General features: G+C 41.5%; 1 protein-coding gene across 1 annotated transcript in view; it reads left to right on the top strand.

Moving 5' to 3' along the window:
• Positions 1–19,335, top strand: part of ABCB9 (ATP binding cassette subfamily B member 9) — a 55,308-nt gene that overhangs the window by 18,808 nt on the left and 17,165 nt on the right. The window contains exons 5-7 of the mRNA XM_088449048.1: positions 3,771–3,968; positions 7,204–7,332; positions 17,851–18,039. Coding sequence (XP_088305174.1) covers positions 3,771–3,968; positions 7,204–7,332; positions 17,851–18,039 — 516 coding nt within the window. The remainder of the gene's footprint in view (positions 1–3,770; positions 3,969–7,203; positions 7,333–17,850; positions 18,040–19,335) is intronic.

Here is a 19,335-nt window from a genome sequence, read left to right as displayed (position 1 = left end):
TAACCTCCCCCGTTCCCCCCCCTAACCTTCCCTTTCTGTAGCCTAACCTTAACCCTCCCCACCCCGCACCCTAACCCTCCCCATTAGTGCCTAAATCTAACACCCCCTCTTTGTGACTAAACCTAACCCTCCCCCCTTAATGCCTAACGCTAACACCCCCCCAGTGATGCCTAACCCTTCCCCCTAGGGGTGCCTAACCCTAACCTCCCCACCAAAACCTAACCCCGCTACAGTCCTTAAACCTAACCCTCCCCCCACCCCGCGGCTAACGCTAAGGGCACCCCGGACTTACCTCGTTCGGACTAGCGTCATTTGGCATTCTGGCGTAGGGATTAAGATGGGCCTCTGTATTTTCGACGCCTGTCTTAAGTCCCTGGTCGGGATTCAGCTGTCGGTATTGAGACCGGGGGCATCACGGCCTCCAGTCTCATAACTACATCCCATTAGAACATTAGGTAATTGGAGTAATTAGCAGAACAGTAAATAGAGTGATCACGAGGCTAACAACTCTGCTGTATATATCAGTGGTGTTTTGTTTAATAGCTACCTGCCATCCTCCACCTTCTTCCTGCTATTAGTCAGAACCTAAATATAACTTGTGCATTGCATCATGTAATGTGAGACACTGGAGCCACACCTAGGGTACTGTTTCCTACCCAGCAAGCATAGGTCTGGCTCCTAACTAATGTATTTACGTCATCTTTTTTTAGTTCCTGTTGCTTCTGTAACTAATTAGTGAGTGCCCCAACATCAGATTATTTACTCTACGTATATTTAAGTTATGCAGTTACTGTGGTATGTGAGAGCTACTGCTGACCCATAAACAGAACGTCTGCGGATAAAACTTACTGCCTGGCCATACCTGAATCTTCAAGGACACCAACTGGATAGCAATATATATACACTATATGGTTACAATAAAAGAACACTATTGTTATTATCTCTCTCTCTCTCTCTCTCTTTCCTGTAACAATTGTGTTATGTATTTTTTTAAGTATAAATGCTATATACGTACAAGCCAACACGTCATATCTGTCTGTTTCTATATATGCATGTGAACTTGTAGCTGCATTAGGCTGTATTATGGCTGTATGGTATGGGTGACTTTTAATGACACATTTTTAATCTCATGCAATTTATTGCTTGAGAAAAAAATACAATGCAATTAAGGGGCCTATGTATCAAGCTGATTTTTACAGAAAATTATACAGAAACTAATAATTTTATGTATCTTTCCTATGTACTAATTGCACAATGGAGGATATTTTACAGAATTCTCAGGCAAAATGCTAATTAGCACATCAGATCACAGTCCCCATTATTGTCAATGAGGACTACGATCTGACCCCTATGTACTAAACTCAATAAAGTGAAGCTTTTCGGAGTTTAGTCCCGGTAGTTTACACCATCTTCAGATTACAAACCACTGTAAGCATATGGAGGCTCCAGGTACAGGAGATCTTTCGATCTCTCCCCCACCGCCCCCAGCCAGCTTCAGCAGCTGAAACTGTGCGCATGTGTATGGTCAGATTCCCTTGGAGAAGTCTTTTACAAATGTGAAAGACTGCTACTATTTGCCAGGGATATAACTTGCAGGAACAACAGTTACCGCAACCGCTGTCCCTGTGACTTCCTCTTGGTACATAGCAGGGATATTTTCAGTAAAAATTAAAATATTCCCAGTAAGATGGATACATAATAATCTCTGCAGTTCTGCGATTATTAGTACATAGACCCCTGAATGTGAATTTAAGAGATTGTCAATATCTTCTCTAGATCAGCAATTATTCAATATCATTAAGGTTTTAGAACTACATTAACTTCCCCAGACGTGCTCCTGTTACTTGAAGCTGCGATGCTGGATTCATCTTACTGCATACCTGCCAACTCTCCCAGATTGTCAGGGAGACTCCCTGAAATAGAAGCAATCTCCCTGAAGAGGCTAGCAATCTCCCTGATTACACCTGACCCCCGTTATGATGCTGTTATATAAATTAAAAAACACAGATATATACGTTCAAATGGGATAATTAGTATAATTTCCCTGCATTGGTTATAATGCATAATGATCCCTATGGCTACATGCATTTTCTAAAAAGCATCAGTGTGTTTTAATCAACAAGTCGATCTTACTAACTGCTTTGTGGCTCATTTACATTTGGATGTAAGTAAATTTTGTGACACGCCTCTCAGATGTAACCATACACGTCCACTTTACCGCCCTGCTCATTGGTGTTACTTTCACAATCTCCCTGAAAAGCTTTTTCAAAAGTAGGCAAGTATGACGCAACTGTTTCTCGCTGGTATAGCAAAAGAAGAAACACATCTTATTTTACATGTATTCTGCAACTGTGCTGGAGTTGTGTCGCCGAATCCGTGTGTAGCCAGCTTTATTTTATACTAAAATTCTTACATAGTCTGTAACTTGAAAAACCACAGTACACCTTACAGTATGTAGCTGAACTGATAAAATGATTGTGTATAGCAAATGTATATTGTACTTGAAATACACAATGATTTACAAAATATTCATATAATTTCAGATTTAAAAATGCACATTTAGCTTTAAATATGGGAATCAACCCATTCACTCCTACTTCATGTGAATTTATAAAATCCGAATCTAGATCTATATTTTTATGCACTTTGAAAGTGCCATACATTTGTCGCTCTTGTTTGCTGTAATCATTAGACAGTACAATACTTGTTTTGCACAGAAATCTTTTATTGCTCAGCAACAGGTTGTTCAGCAAAATGAAGTAGGCACCAGCATAATCCGGATTGGTGTTTATATAATGGACAATAACCAACATATAGCGGTAAATGTAAGAGCCTGTAGACTTTAGACATCGACGAGTCCCGTACGAGACTGCCGATGTTATAAAGTAGCAGTCATTTTAAAAGCAAAACCAGGTTGATTTTGCCTTTTAAATTATTGCTACTTTAAAACATCAGACAGTCTCACACGGGACACATTTACCCCATTGAGTCTTAGTTTATACCATGGTGCATAGTACAATGATAATAAGTTACAAGTTGATACAAGATCTATAATATACTCTGGATAAGGGTGCAGTTTCTTATTGTGTTCACTTCTGACATAATGCCTCTGATTTCTGACTGTTTCTCAAACTATTTATTCTATTTAGGAATTCACAATTAGACCCAAACAAAAAAAAAGGTGATGGTACTGTGTACCCCTGAGCAATGCTACAATAACAGCAATGATAGTAATTATTTAGATACAAGCTAATACCTGGTTACTTCGTATTACACCATATCTTCTATTTTAATTATTTAATTACATATTTCCTGTAGTTTTGCATGTTACCCTGCCTTGGAGGGAGGGGGGAGGGGGAAGATGTATCATGATTTAGGGAGAGAGTGAGAAATAAAGTGGAGAATTTGCCCAAAGCAGCCAATCGGCTTCTAACTGTCATTTCAAAGACTGTGCTAGATAAACGACCAAAGCTGATTGGTTGCAACGTCTCCACTCTCCAAGGCTTGATACATCATAATTATAGCGAAGGACCCAATGATGATAGTACTTGTGTGTTTACATTCTAGCATGGTATATCCAGTGGAGGTCACATCTGGATGTGTATTCATTTTGGTGATGATGCCTCTAGAATACATTACTCTTGAGCTGCAGATAGCCCAGAACATTTGGCAGCTATTATTATAGATGTGCTTATGAAAGTGCTTCTGTGTTAGATTGAGAAATATCCCAGATGTTTCCTTTGTTTTTGTTTTCATTGTTCATCACATAGAATCTTGCCAAAGAAGTTCAGACCGCTTTAGCAGAGGCCAACAGCACTGCAGAGGAAACCATTTCTGCAATGAAAACTGTCCGTAGTTTTGCCAATGAAGAAACCGAGGCCAATGTGTATAGAGATAAGCTGCAGCAAGTCTACTCACTTTACAAAAAGGAAGCTATTGCCTATACTTACTATGTGTGGTCAACTGGAGTAAGTATGACTATTGTGTTATGTACAGAAGCAAATGTATCAAACCTATAGAATGGAGAAGTTACCCACAGCAACCAATAAGCTCCTAGCTACAATTGATCAAGTACATTCTATAAACTGTCAGGTAGAAGCTGGTTGAACCTCTCCTATCCTACCTTTCATCATCCTACTTAGGTGAGCTCATCAGCTCTTTTGGCCTCCGATATCATCTCTATGCTGGTGATACTTAGATCTACCTTTCCTCCCCTGAACTTTCCCCCTCTCTCCTCACTCATATCTCCAACTGTATCTCTGCTATCTCTTCCTGCATGTCCCAGCGCTTCTTAAACTTAACTTGTCTAAGACTGAGCTGATCATTTTCCCACCCTCCCGAATAAACTCACCTCACATTTTCATTATCTATTGACAGTACCACCATCTTGTGACGCCCGCTAGTACGCTGTCTTGGAGGTATTCTTCACTTCTCCCTCTATTTCAAAACACACATTCAGTACCTGTCACAATCCTGCTGTTTCCATCACAGAAGTATCTCCAGGATTACACCTTTTCTCACCCTGAAAGCATTCACTGGTCATCTCCAGACTGGACAACTGCAACCTCCTCCTATCTGGCCTCTCTGTCTCCCACCTCTATCCACACCAATCTGTCCTCAATGCTACTGCTCGGCTCATCTTCCTCTCCAAACTTACTACATCTGCCTCCCATCCCCTACAAACCCTACACTGGCTCTCCTTCCCCTTCAGAACCCAATTCAAACTCATCACACTCACTAACAAAGCCCTCACCCAATCCTCTCCTATTTACAATTCTGACCTTATCTCCCGTCACACTTCAGCCCGCCCACTTTGCTCCACTTATGAACTCCATCTCTCCTCCCTACTGATTACGTCCTCCCACTCCTGCCTCCAAGACTGTACCCGTGCTGCTCCTTTTCTCTGGAACCCTTTCCCTATCAGACTCTCCATCTCTCTATAAAACTTCAACTCTCAAGACCCACTTCTTCATCAAACCCTTCCAGCTCCCATCCTATCCCACTGCCCCATACTCCTTGCTCACTGCTTTTTCCCTCTGTGTCACCTCTGTCTGTAAGCTCTTCCCTCACACCATCATCTCCTCCCTACTGCCTAAATGGCACCTATCCCTTGGGTTCTGCCGCCCTGATGCTTATTTTGGTATTATAATTGCTGATGCAACAATATTTATAAACAATGCCCATGTCCTGAAATGTTCTGTACTGAAAGTTACTGTTTTATTGTTTTGTTTATTCTGTTTCTGTTGTACTCTGTAAGGTGCTGTGGATATAAATAAAGGATAATAATAATAATAATAATAAGTTTTTTTAGATCAAAGGAATCTGATACATAAATCTGCATTTGCTGGCTCATACTGTACTGTTGCATCACATGAGTGCTGGCACAGTCTATGAATGCCAGTGACAGCGTTCATACAGTGTGTTACCACTGGTATGATAGCAAACCATCATTTATACTGGGTCACTATGCCTCAGCTGTTTACCTTCAGATCAGTTGTAACTTTTTATGGTTATAAATATTGATTTTTTTTTTCGTCTTCAACTAAATGTTTTCCAAATGTTACACTTTATGCAATCCCATTCAACTCTTTCCGTCTACTTCAATTTCAGATGTATTTGTCTTTTCTGTTTTGTTACTCCATCCAGGCTAACAGCCTGTTTACTTTCATGCACACAGGCCACTTGGGGCTACGTCTGCCATGCTTGGGGTATACATAAAAAAATATGTAGTCATGTAGTGTCATTGACCAACGTCGGTCACTCATGGGACACTCAGGAGCAAACCATGACCTGGCAATAAGAACTTTAATGTGGAAAGTCCCATCTATACAATGTGACATCAAAAAGTTCCTTAAAGTCAATTCCAAATAAACATAATTTAGGGTGAACCCAGGGCAATATAAGGGCCTTGTGCCTCACATGAGACCAGACCTGCTGCCAAATACAAGACGCCTGAGCAAGCTCACAGTAGATGCTAAGGGGCATATTCAATTGGGCGCGAGGTTTAGTGAGGAAAATAACTTGCACCCAATTTTGTGTTACCGCAGGTATGCGCGCTCCTGATACCCGCGGTATCCAAATTTTTTTTTTTTTTTTTAAATTACACTTACCTGCCCAGGGGTCTCCGGTGGTCTCTGAGGCTCCCGGTGGCCTCCCCTCCATCTTCTTACTGCTCCCCTCCCGGGAGTGCTCAGAGTCCCGGGGTCTGCTTAAAGGCTCCAGGGAGGCACAAGGGCTGCTGGGAGATGTAGTTCTCCCAGCACCCATTAGGGGGAGCATTCTCACACTGTATACACACACACACCAGGGGGCACACACACACTCATGCACACACATACTCACTCATAAACACTGACACACACTGACATACTCACCATCGTTGCAGGAGACAATGGATGCAGAAGACAGCACTTCGGAAGGTGAGTATTACTGACTAATTAAGCTGATTGGAAACCTCCACTTGCTTAATTAGTCATTAGAAGGGGTGCCGCCGGGGTCCCAGAGCATTTTTATCCTAAAATTGTGGATTTTACGAAAAATTGGTCGTACTCTGGAGGTGCGCAAAAAAACTCCCAGCGCTCAAAATAGGAAAAAACGCACACCTAATTGAATAGCAAAAATCCTGCAACAGCAGGAAAAACCTCGCAGGTGCGGGATTTTTGCTATTTTCGCCCCCAATTGAATATGCCCCTAAAAGTCACATTAAGGAGCATGGCACTTAGGACAGTGCGCTGAGTCTCTGACACCTATCCTGACCAGACTAAAAGGAGTATGGTAAGATTGTGGAGTATATAATAATGAATCTGTTGGTAGTGGACACACGGCATGGTATATGTTATAGAACACACAGTCCCACTGCCATCAGTGAGGAAACCCAGGTCAATCTCCCATTTGTGCTTAAGAGGAATGAGAGCGTGTGGAAACTAAAGTAACGAGCATTAAGGAGTATATTTATTAAATTCCGGATTTATAGAAGTGTCCTTTTAGTGAAGACGTTTTTTTCCTCAAATTTCCCCTGAATCTCCCTCCCTCCAGTTTCAGTGCATCTCCTCGTGTTCTAATACTTCTTTTCTTTTTCAGAATGTTTCCTCCTGTACCTTGTTAAAAAACCCTTAATGTATTTGAAAGTTTCTATCAGGGAAAATGTGATATTTTGAAATGATTTACGATTGTATTTTTTACTTTCCTTTCATTTCCTTTTAGTTTACACAGCTGGTGTTACAGATTAGTATTCTGTACTATGGCGGCCATCTTGTAATATCAGACCAAATGACCAGTGGTAACCTGATTTCCTTTGTTATTTATGAATTTCTCCTTGGTGACTCCATGGAGGTAGGAACAACTTGGTAATTCCTGCACAAACCTGTAATATCCCTTCATTTTTTTTATTTTTTTTATTGTATAAAGCTCCAACAATGTAAAAATACAAAGTTCAATATGCAATATTAATATTACAATGATGTGGCAATTAATAAACATTCAGATGAATAAGAGTCTCATAACAAAAGAAGGATAGCAGACCTTACATATGTATCCATGAACAATAATGACTATTCAACAATAGCCGCAACAAATAGAATATAATTCTAGAAGATGTTCAAAACAAGAAATCATTTGCGTGGGGGGGAAGCCGCGCGGAGCAACGAGACCCAACTTCCAGAACCAGTCGTAGATGAGAAGCAAAATTATCCATACACATTACGTGCTAAATGGCAGATCTCCCAGAAGTTGCCGCTGCTCATACCATAAGGTATTTTTAAAAACATCCCTGATTCTACTTTGGAACTCTGCAGGTAAAGTGGAAATATAGCTCTCCCACGTACAGAATAATTTTGAGGTCAGACGTTCCTTGTTCAAAGAGGTCTCCACCCAATCCATATTAGAAATATGGAATCATTTGTTTTGAAACATCTGTATTGAGGGAGGAGTACTTACAATCCAGTTTTGCAAGATGACTTTTTTCGAGCAGCAGCACTAACAGCTAAAACCAGCTTTTTACATCCCCTTGCAACTCTCTGCGTGGCGGGCACTATCCCAAATATAGCCCACTCTGCAGTAAATGGAATATATTTTACCAGATTGTCCAAAGATAATTTCCTGACCGCTAGCCAAAATTGACGCAGCAATGGGCAAGACCAGAAACAATGGAGGAAGTCCGCTTGATGCAACGTAGACAATTATGTGAGGTGGTCATTCCTGCCAAATATTGTCTGTGAGGTGTAAAGTAAGATGTATGAAAAATGTTAAGAAACATTTCTTGATACTGCGCCGCAGGTAAAAGTCTACATGAAGTACGCAGATTATCAAGTAAAGTATCAGAAATTAGTCAAATAAAGGAGGAGTGCCATTGGCTAACTCCTGAGCTAACTCGTTCATGGTCCATCTGTTTTCTCAGTATAGTATAGTGTATGGTTATAGCCCTCCCAACGGTGGTGGGGGAGGATGGGGGGGAGGGTGAAAGATCGTAACATACAATCAATGGTATTTTGCCAATCTGAGTCAGAAAAATTCCGTATTATTGAACTTGCGTAATGTTGCGCCTGAAAAAATGCTAATGGGAATTGCTGAATTATTGGGAATGTTTCTCTGGCCTGTGCAAAAGTTAATAAACGTTTATTAGGGATATCCACCACGTTACTCACATCCTTTACTCCCGCTCTCCTTCATATAGTGAAAGGAAAAGCTGCAAGTCCATTCTGAAATTTAGAACTGGCTAAAAAGGGTAGAAATAAAGATTTATGAGAGTTTAAATTGTTTTGATGGCGTAAAATATGCCACATTCTCTTCGTTGACCACAACAGGGGGTTTTCTCGTATCTCCTGGCTAAACTCTGCATAATGCTGATGTAAAAAACTAATTAAATTTCCGCCTGGTAAAAACTGCTTATCAATAGTGGAATCAGTGTAGATATTGCTATTGTGCAACCAATCTCGCAAGAAGCGCAAAATAGATGCGTGGTTATAATGGGTTATGTGTGGAAAATTAATTCCTCCATTGTTTCTCGTCTGTTTTAAGAGGACTATTCTAGGACGTTTTCCTTTCCAAAGGAACTTTCTAAACATAGGGCTCGATCCAATTAGGTGCGATGTACTCGCGTGTGCCAGTCATCGCGAAAGTGGCCGTGCTTGACGGCCGCCCGGATTCGCCTGAAAGTGCTTGTTGCCCCATAGGGCAGCGAGCAAATTCAGGCGAATTCAGTGGCGAGTCGGGCTGCGAAGGGTGCGATGTGCCGGGCCGTTGTCGGCGTTTTAATGCCGTTGCCATGGGACATCGCACCCATCGCACCTAATTGGATCGAGCCCAAAGTGTTTATCTTTAAGGTGTCCTTATGCGTAAGTAGGAGTGGCAAGGATTGCATTATATAAAGCAGGCGTGGGAAGGTCACCATTTTTATTAAACTTGCTCTACCCAGGTAAGATAACAGGAGATGGCTCCACCCCTCTAGCTCCACCGCAATCGATAAGATTGCCTTGGTAAAATTCAATCGATATAAAGCAACATCATCAGCAAAAGCCGTGACCCTGACTTCAGTATTACCTATTGGAATTCCAGTAGAGAGGGGAAGATTGTAGGATTCTAAAGAGGGGGTCGATCGCCGGGTTGAACAATAAAGGTGAGAGGGGACAACCTTGTCGTGTTCCTCTGTTCATTGTTATTGGAGGGCCATGTGATCCATTAAGAATTAGAGAAGTTGTAGGAGAAGTGTAAAAATATTGGACAAGGCGTATAAATGAGGGGTCAAAGTCTTCTTTCTCAAGAACCTGAAACAGATGAGGCCATGCCACAGTGTCGAAAGCCTTGTGTGTATCTAAGCTCAATAACATGCAATCAGGAGCTGAAGATTGGGATATCGCAATCACTGCCGCAAGGGCAGTCCTAATTGCTTTTACTGATTGATGACCTCTGACAAATCCCACCTGATGGGGAGTCAACAGATCAGGAAGAATATCCTGAAGCCTATTATTTTATCCCTTCATTCTTAATGACAGCCCTGTGTTCTTTCTAGTGCTGCCCATCTCACCACTGATATGGCTGTTTTTGGGTAGTTTATGGCTGTATGTCGCCCGCCCTCCAGCTGCAGTGGAACTGCACATTCCAACCTTCCCAGTCTTCCCTGCCACAGTTTTAGCATGCCGTAATAGCGAAACTGTGGCAGGGCATGCTGGAATGTGTAGTTCCACAGCAGCTGTCGACATGGTCTGAATGTCGAAATTTGGGATGTTGACTTTTGATGAATGTTTACAGTCAACATGTTGACATTCACAATGTAGACTTTGATATATTGATGACATTGTCAAAATGTCGGCAGGCAAAATGTCAACATATTATTTTTGCAAAACTTTGCATACTCCCCGCTACAGCCCAGTTTTGCCACATTCTCTAGTAGAGATGCTACTGAGTTGCGTCCGGCACTGCATTGCCTGTACTGACATATGCTCGGATCCTGAGCATGCACAATGCGAAAACATGCAAGATACGGCCACAAATTGACTTCAACTTTGTATCAGCCCCGTAATGTTTAATCTTTCAGCAAAGGTCGTCATTACTAATGCTGTGATTGCATTCTGAAATATTTTTAATAAGCTCTAGACCACAGGATCTTAAACTCGGTCCTCAGGACCCCAAACAATGCATGTTTTCCAGGTCTCCTTACAGAATCACAAGTGAGATAATTAGCACCACCTGAGGACCTTTTAAAATGTATCAGTGAGTTATGACTACACCTGTACACCTGCTGGGTGACCTGCAAAACATGACCTGTGTGGGGTCCTGAGGACCGAGTTTGAGAACCACTGCTCTAGACGATGCAAAACAAAACAATGGAGAGATCAAAATAAATAAAAAATTAATTAATATCACTTTGCCTAACCTCAAATATGTACTTTGTGGAACTTTATCCAGTTGATTAGTATTCATAGGCTAGACACAGGGCCTGACTCAGCAGTGCACGCTAGTGCATTGCTGAACGCAGATTCCCGATGTTCAGGAATCTGCGCAGATGCATGACCCATTCTGCGCATGTGCAGAATGGATCTACGATCCCACTCGCAGACTGGCAGCAGACTGGTAGTGATTGACAGTCTGCTGCTGTTTGTGGGCAGGGAGGGGGCGGCGATGCCCTCCGTTCTCCGAAACGGAGGCGTGTCGCCGCCGTTGGGGGGGAGGGAAGAAGCCAGGATCTCCATCAGCTGACGGAGATTTCCTGGCTCCTCATCTTAACTGCGGCAGCTGGCTGCATGACCCCCTGGGTCACCTTAGCCGGCCGATGTCCCACAAAGTATCCGATGCTGCGTTGAACAACACAGCTCGGATACATAATGCAGCAGGAGGCGTGATGCCTCCTGCTGCATTACCATATCAGCTCAGACGGAATTGCAAAACTGCTTGCGAGCAGCTTTGCAATTCCGTCTGAAGCTGAATCAGGCCCATAGTTTTATGTTACTATGAATAAAAATAGGGATTTGGGGCTGTTCCCAGTTTGGCAGCTCCATAAGTGGAATCAGTGTGTGGCATATTGTGGAGTCTACTTTTTTTTTTTTTTTTCAATATTAAGTTTTTATTAATTTTCAAAACAATGTATACACAAAACAAACAAAAAACTAAATATACAATAAAAAAATAATAATAAAGTAATATCAACAAAAAGAATGGGGAAGGAGAGGGAAGAGGACCTAAGGCCAGGGTACCTTGAAATATATAAATAACAATAATACACCGCTAGCATACATTATATATTCATATACATATAAGAAAAACGGAAGTACACATATCACACATTGCAACTGAGCTTATAACCCGTACATTAAGTAGCTAAAATAGATAAGGGAGATCTAATTATACTATTATCCTGTCTTGACATCGCTCGATAGTCACTCCATCCAAACCATATCATTAATGGGTTATTTGCTGAAGATGAGTAAGAGACTCCTGCCATCTCAAAATCACTATGGGCGTGTACTTTGGCCTCTATTGTGTCTATTTTAAGTATTACTTCAGATCTCCAGTGATATGCAATGAGGGCTTTAGTGGCTATTAAAATATGTCCCATCACATATCTATGACCAAAAGAAACGTATCCATGATAGACATGAAATAGCGCTAGTAGAGGGTCTGGTGTTACATCAAGCCCAGTCACCTTGGAAACTAACATAAAAATCTGATGCCATAATCTATCCAATTTTGGGCATTACCAAAATACATAAAGGTCTTCAATCTGGCCACAATTACGCCAGCATTGGTTAGAGAGAGAAGGCCACATCTTATGGAACATGTCAGGAGTTAAGTACAACCAGTGGATAAGCTTATAAAACATTTCAGCATGGGATATACATTTAGAAAGACGAAAACATGTTTTAAAAATAGAGCTCCAATCATCTTCCGTAAGGGGTCGAGGAAGGTCCATATCCCATTTTAATACAGCTGGAAAAGTCACAGGCTTAGAGGCACGTAACATTAAGCAATACCACCATGAAATACTTCTCTTGTATCCCCCTGAAGAAAATCTCTCAAGAATGTACTTTGGGTTAGCTATCAGTGGTTGACATCCATGGTGTAGACTATGCAACCAGTGGTGTAACTGCAAATATTTATAATAATCCCTGGAGAGACAGAAAACTGATCTTGAATCTGAAAGAAAGGGAGAAGTACACCATTAATCATAACATCCCTCAGATAAATTGCCCCCTGAGTCATCCATGTATTGAATTTCAAATCAGGGATCAAGGCTGCTATACCATTCAAAGTAAGATTAGTGGTAGGAAGGTGAAAGTCATTCAACCTAGAGACCGCTTTATGCCATGCAGTCACAGAGGCTACTACTGCCGTAGAAGAAGAGGGCAATTGACTTTTGCAGGATAGCGGAAACCACAATAAATCAGATAAGGAAAAGGGGTGGGACATGCTCCATTCCAAGAGTACCCATGGTTTGGGGGGGGTCTATCTCAAACCAGTCTCTAAATTGACTCAAAAGGCATGCCCACAGATATAGTTCTAAATCTGGGAACACTAGCTTCCCCCAGACTTAGGTAGAGACATAATTTGTCTAGACGATCTCAGTTTCTTCGATTTCCAAACATATTTTATAAAAACACCATAAAATTTAGAAAACAACGACAAAGGAAGTAACTTAGGTATGGTGCGAAATAGATACATTAACTTGGGTAGCAGGACCATTTTTAAAGCAGCTATATGGCCCATCCATGACCTCTTGTAACATCCAATCAGCTGTCAAATGATAATTTAGCCAAAAGGGGAATGTAGTTACATGCCACTATATCAGATCCCCGCTTTGGTATCTGAACCCCTAAATAAGAAAGACTCCTATCCTGCCATACATTATGGTATGCCCCTTTAAGTCTAGCCAAAAGCTCAGGAGAAAAAAATTATCGGAAGGGATTCTGTCTTAGCAGTATTTAGTTTATAATAGGACACTTTGGAATAGTCCTCTAATATTTTATGCAGGGACAGTAAAGAAGATTCAGGGCTAGTCAAACACAATAGGACGTTGCCAGCAAATAAACACATTTTATGAGATGAGCCACCCAGCCAGGGACCCTGTACAGTAGCAAGCTTCCTAATTACTTCTGCTTAAGGGTTCTAAGCAAGAGCGAAAAAAATAATGGGGAAAGTGGAGAACCTTGCTAGAATAAAGAGCCAATATAAAGACAGAGCCCTATCCCTCATCCCAAAATGGTTAAATAACCCCAATGTAATCTGTCAAATGCTTTTTCTGCATCTAAGGAAAGCAATAATAATGGACCTGCAGATGCAGTAAACGATTCCACTATATTGAAGACTCAACAAGTGTTAGCTAAAGATTGTCTGCCTAGTACAAATCCAGCCTGATCCTGCTTAATTAAAGAGGGTATCAACGGACCCAATCTGGCTACTATTAATTTGGCATAGATCTTAACATCTGTATTCAACAGTGCTATTGGCCTATAATTAGTAACCATAGAAGGATTTTCCCAGGTTTAGGGAATGCTACAATTTGTGCCTCCAACATTTCTCGTGGGAAAAGACCTGAGTCCGATGCCTCATTATACATCAGTGTAAGACGTTGAACTGGGGCTAACTCATCTTTAAAAGTTTTATAGAAGTCATTTTATTTTACTTATCTGGACCAGGAGCTTTATCCAAGGCAAAGACTCAATAGCTGCAGCAACTTCCTCCTCTGACCAGGGATTGCTAAGAAGTTGAATAGAGTCATCCGGTAATGACAGGAGATTAAGAGCATCTAAGAATTCAGCAATCTCCACTGATTTAGGTTGATAAACCTGTGGGTTGCTAGATACATTATATAACTGGGAATAATAGTCAGCAAAAGCGTTAGCTACATCAAGAGGATCCGTCACCGTCCAACTTTATTAAAAATAGTGCGAATTCTCTCCTTGGCAATTTCCCCCTCAGCTTCTGCACCAGCATTCTGCCTGCTCTATCCCCCTGGACATAAAACTTCTGTCTAAATAAATTTCTATGGACTTCACGTAAAATAAAAGCATTCCAGGCATCCCTGGCCTGAAGCAATTTTTTTAAAATAGTGGCATCAGAAGGAGCACTTTTATGTTGTTCCTCTAATTCCTTTATATGGGCTTCTAATTCAATGTGATGTTGTTAATTAGCCTTCTTGAGGTGTGCCGCTGATTGAATGGCCATTCCTCTTATCACAGCCTTTAGTGTGCACCAAAAATGTAAAATGAAAGTGTCTGTTGGTTTATTAGTTTCCATATACATAGACAGAGTGTGAGAGAGAGATTGTTTAGATTCTGGATCATTCAAGAGATAAGCTCCCAAACGCCTTGGCCTTGGTAGCATACAAGAGGACCGTACAGCCCATTCCAAACCAAAGGGTGCATGGTCAGACCATGTCATAGGCAAGATAAAATCCCTTTGGACCTGTTGTAGGGTCCACTTATCCGCCAAGCTAGACGAATCCGGGAATATGACCTGTGAACATGTGAATAGAACGTATAATCACGAACTGTTGGGTTCTTTGCCCTCCAGACATCAAACAAGTCATATTCCGTTAGGACTTTCTGGAAGGCTTGGGAATGATCATGTGGAGAAGTAACTTTCAATTTAACAGTGGGAGAGGATCTATCTACATGATCAAAGACCATATTAAAGTCCCCCAAAATCATAACAGCACCCTTACAGCATTTCTGTAAGGTAGTACAAAATCTACAAAATGCCACCTGCTTGGTATTAGGAGCATAAACGGAGACTAAAAGTAACAAGCTGATCATTCAATTTGCCAATTAAAATTAAATAGCGACCATGTTTATCAGCATATTGAGAATTTAAGATAAAGTTACATGAACGGGAAATAAGGATGGCTACTCCAGCCTTTTTCCCTGGTCCATTAGCAGTATAACAGTGAGGATAATTATTGTAAAAAATACGAGTTGGAGAGGATGCAACAAAGTGGGTTTCGTCTATGGCTACCACATGCGCCTTAGCTTTTTACAAAATAGCACAAAGCAAGTCGTCTTTTATTCAGGGAATTTAAACCCTTTACATTTAACGATAAAATCTTAACCATAAATAGACGCAATCAATATAAAGAGCAATAGTATTCTAAACAGTACATAACAATTACAATATGAGTACCCAAAGGAAAAGGAATGGGAAAAATAGAGAAAAAGGACATTGGAAAAAAATAAACAATATAAAATAAAACGAACTGAAATAACTACCATTAGGCGCTAGTAGGGGTCACCAACCTAGGTGACACAAAAAGTGGAAGGAAGTAGAGGCCTCCCTCCCACCACTCTTAACTTGATTAAACAATACACATTTAGTTAAACAGTGTAAAGACGCTATATTCCTGAAAAAATTGACTAGCGGTAGCCAGCAACATAACAGCTGGTGAGTCCAAGGGGAACACTGGAAAATAAACCATTTAAGAGACATAGATGCTAGGTATGCATCTTACCAAAAGAAGTCCAGAGTTCCAAATCAAAATATGGTGACATTCCAGAAAACCATAAAGATAAAACATAAAAAATATATGTAATAGAATCATATAGAACGTCAATAGGAAAACACCCTAAAAGGAAAAAGAAAAATGGTCAATAGGTACATCAATTATTAGACCCCACAGAGGACCACTCCTTTTGGACTCAAGGACTTGTTGAAATCTGTGCAGGAACATCATCTATAATACTCCAAGAGCTAAGCAACTTAATACCATCATCAGGCCTAGAGACCGTAACTGTGGATCCATTACGAGTTATAATCAGTTTGGTTGGGAAGCCTCACCTGTAGATAATCTCTGCTTTTCGGAGAGCACTAGTAACTTGGTGGAACGACCTGCGCTGAGCTAAGGTAGCCACAGAAATATCTCCAAAGAGTTGTAGATCACCCAACACTGCAGCAGAAGAGTCAGACATCCGTGCAGCTCGAAGAATCGCTTCCTTGAGATGAAAATAGTGTAGCCGCATCAGTATGTCCCGAGGGGCCCCAGTCGGAGCATTTTTTGCCCAAGGCAAACGATGTATACCATCAATAAAGAAATCTGTGATAGGGGTTGTAGGTAGAAGTTTCATGAAAATGTCAGTAACAAATTCCTGAAGACCTCGAAAAGTGACTGGTTCTGGAATACCTTGTATCTTTATATTATTGCGTCGCGACCGGTCCTCGAGATCACTGACTTTATTCCGCAAGGCCGTAACCTCAGACTGAAGCTGCTCGTGTAAAAGAATAAAATCCTTATGGGATCACACAACTTCTTCCATCTTAGTCTCCAAGTTATCGGTGTGATTTCCCAAGTCATCAATCGACTGCTGGCAAGACTGGTGAGCAGTCTGGATTTCCAAGGAAATGTCCGTCTTGAAGGATGCCAAAAGTTGTTTCATGGACCCCACTGTGAGAGGTTCACCATCTCCGGGAGTGGCAGCTGGTGACAGAACAGAAGAGGCAGGTGGAGGCGTCTTCACTGTAGAACCAGCTCCTTTAGCACCAGCATCCCTGGACACAACACCCCGAGCAGGTGAACATTTTTTAGAAAAGCTCACAGGAGGCACCACGTTTGATGCTCGCTGGTGTTTAGGCGCCATTAATGAAATGGAAATAGAATAAAGTAATGACCACCAGAATTCCAATAACAAGACTTGATAAAACCACGGATCCACAGAGAAATAAAATGACAGAACATACAAGAGTGGTGGAAGAAAGTTATATGCTCTTAATTAGTGGCCATGGGAGAGGCTGATGTGGGCATATAATACAGCTGCACCTTGGACTGTGTATTCCAGTTGGGGATTTTAGCCACTAAATGCTGACAGGTAAGAGCCCAGGGCTGTCACCATAGAGAATGCAGGACACAGAGAACTGCAGAAATGCTGGCAGCCAGGCAGGCACAGTATACACTGCAGTGGGCTCTTTCCAAGATGGCGGCCGCTCTGCTTATTCCAGCACCACACCACTCTTAGGGGCCCACAGGCACTACAGAGGCTAGGATTGAGGTGCAGGGATGCCAGGGAGCTCACCTGCTGATCCCGACTTCCGCCTATTCCAAATTTAGCCTGCGGCTTCAGCCTAGTCATAGGCCCCGATCGCAGAACTACCTCACAGCCCCAGCCCCGGACTCCGGATGGGCGCCGGGTAAGTGTAGAGTCAGCAGGAGCCTGGATGTAGAAAGCAGGGTCTGGGAGGGCAGAAAAGCTCCAGGGTAACAGGAGCGAATGGCATCTACTCTTAATGTATCGACCAACAAAGTCACAAACAAACTGATGGGTTTTGGGGATTGTGTTTTAAATCAATAATAGTGACTTTAGCTGCATGTTTTTAAAAAAATGGTACTATTATGCTCATGGCTTTGCTAATTTTGTACGTTTGATTGTGTTGCAGTCTATTGGATCGGTATATGGAGGGTTAATGCAGGGCGTCGGTGCTGCAGAAAAGGTATTTGAGTTCATAGATCGTAAACCAAAAATGGCTAATGATGGAAGTCTTGCTCCCGAGCACGTGGATGGAAAAGTGGAGTTCCGCAATATCACTTTTGCATATCCCACCCGACCGGCGGCACAAGTTTTAAAGGTGAATAAAACACAATAGTTCTGCGTTCATATTTGTGCTCCACATGGTCTGAGAATGTAAATAAAGCCAGATTGTTCTTTTAGGTATCCATGTCCCATCCTTGTTAGAATCTGGTAAATTGTAACCAGAATGGTTTGAAAAGTGATAAATTCTCTGGTTATATCCTTGTCCTGAGGCATTGTCTCTGCCCATGCACGTTTATGCAAGTGCCCAGGATCTGGCTTCAGTAAGATAAAATAAGTGAATTACTAAGGAGATAGAGAGAGCGGAGAGCAGAAGAGAGAATGTGTTGTTCGGCCAATATATCTGCCAGTGTGCACCCAGCATTAGACACGTGAGAGACGGAAAGCCAATAAGATGCCGTTTTTGAGATCTGAACATAACTGAGTAAAACCGAACCACTCATCTCTAATAAAAAGTTGCCCCCCCATTATGGTGCCACTTGGGTTATAACATCTTATAATGTAACTGCAACGGTAGATTCTATTATATTTTTATTTTGTTTGCTTTCACATTCTCTTTGTCTTCTGTTTTAGTTTGTAATTATATTTATTCTTTTGTATTCAGAGAAACAAACAATATGAACAATGTGTTCCATTCAGTCATTATTATGGCACCATAATTATGTGCTGTAATATCTTGCTCATCAGGGCCAGCAGATTTTCTCTTGGGAAATCTAACTGATTGAATGGACTTTCAGTAGTGCTCAGTTAGTGTATGTCTGCAGGAAGACAGACATTTCTTTCATTTCCAGCCATATCAATATCTCTTTTGTGACAAAGAGCTGAAGTTCAATGGTTTTGGTCTCAGAAAGGGTGTATTTCTACAAAGGACGGTACTTGTTTCAGTTTTGTGGACAGTTGATAATAGAAACCTGTTTCATACTGTACAGATAGCTAAGAGGATTCCTTTTACATCCTGCCTTTTCATCTAGGGCTGACTCATGTTCCAAGACGCTGGTTTGTTTACAGGTTCAATTGTGGTGGTTTACAGGTTCTTCAAATCTTATTGAGTCACTGCTTCCGTCATCCTCAGTCATCCGTTCAGGGTTGTGAATTTTAGCTGCAGAACTGATGAGCTAATGTAGTTGTGGGAAGCCTGAATTACTACCTTATGCTAAACTAAAGCAAGTATTTAATGTGTGTGTGCAAGCGGAAACTTGTGCCGCCCATTGATTTTACGGTGTCCGCCATTGAGCGATATTTAATTAGTTTCGCACCTGCAGAAAAGTTTCGCCTGCCGGACTTTTCACCGACATCGTATCCCCACTATTCGCCGAATTCAATTGCAAAACAT

Source organism: Taudactylus pleione, unplaced genomic scaffold (assembly GCF_031769625.1).
Source record: "Taudactylus pleione unplaced genomic scaffold, aTauple2 ptg000479l, whole genome shotgun sequence".
Classification (NCBI taxonomy): Eukaryota; Metazoa; Chordata; class Amphibia; order Anura; family Myobatrachidae; genus Taudactylus; species Taudactylus pleione.
This window is presented reverse-complemented; position numbering and strand designations above follow the sequence as displayed.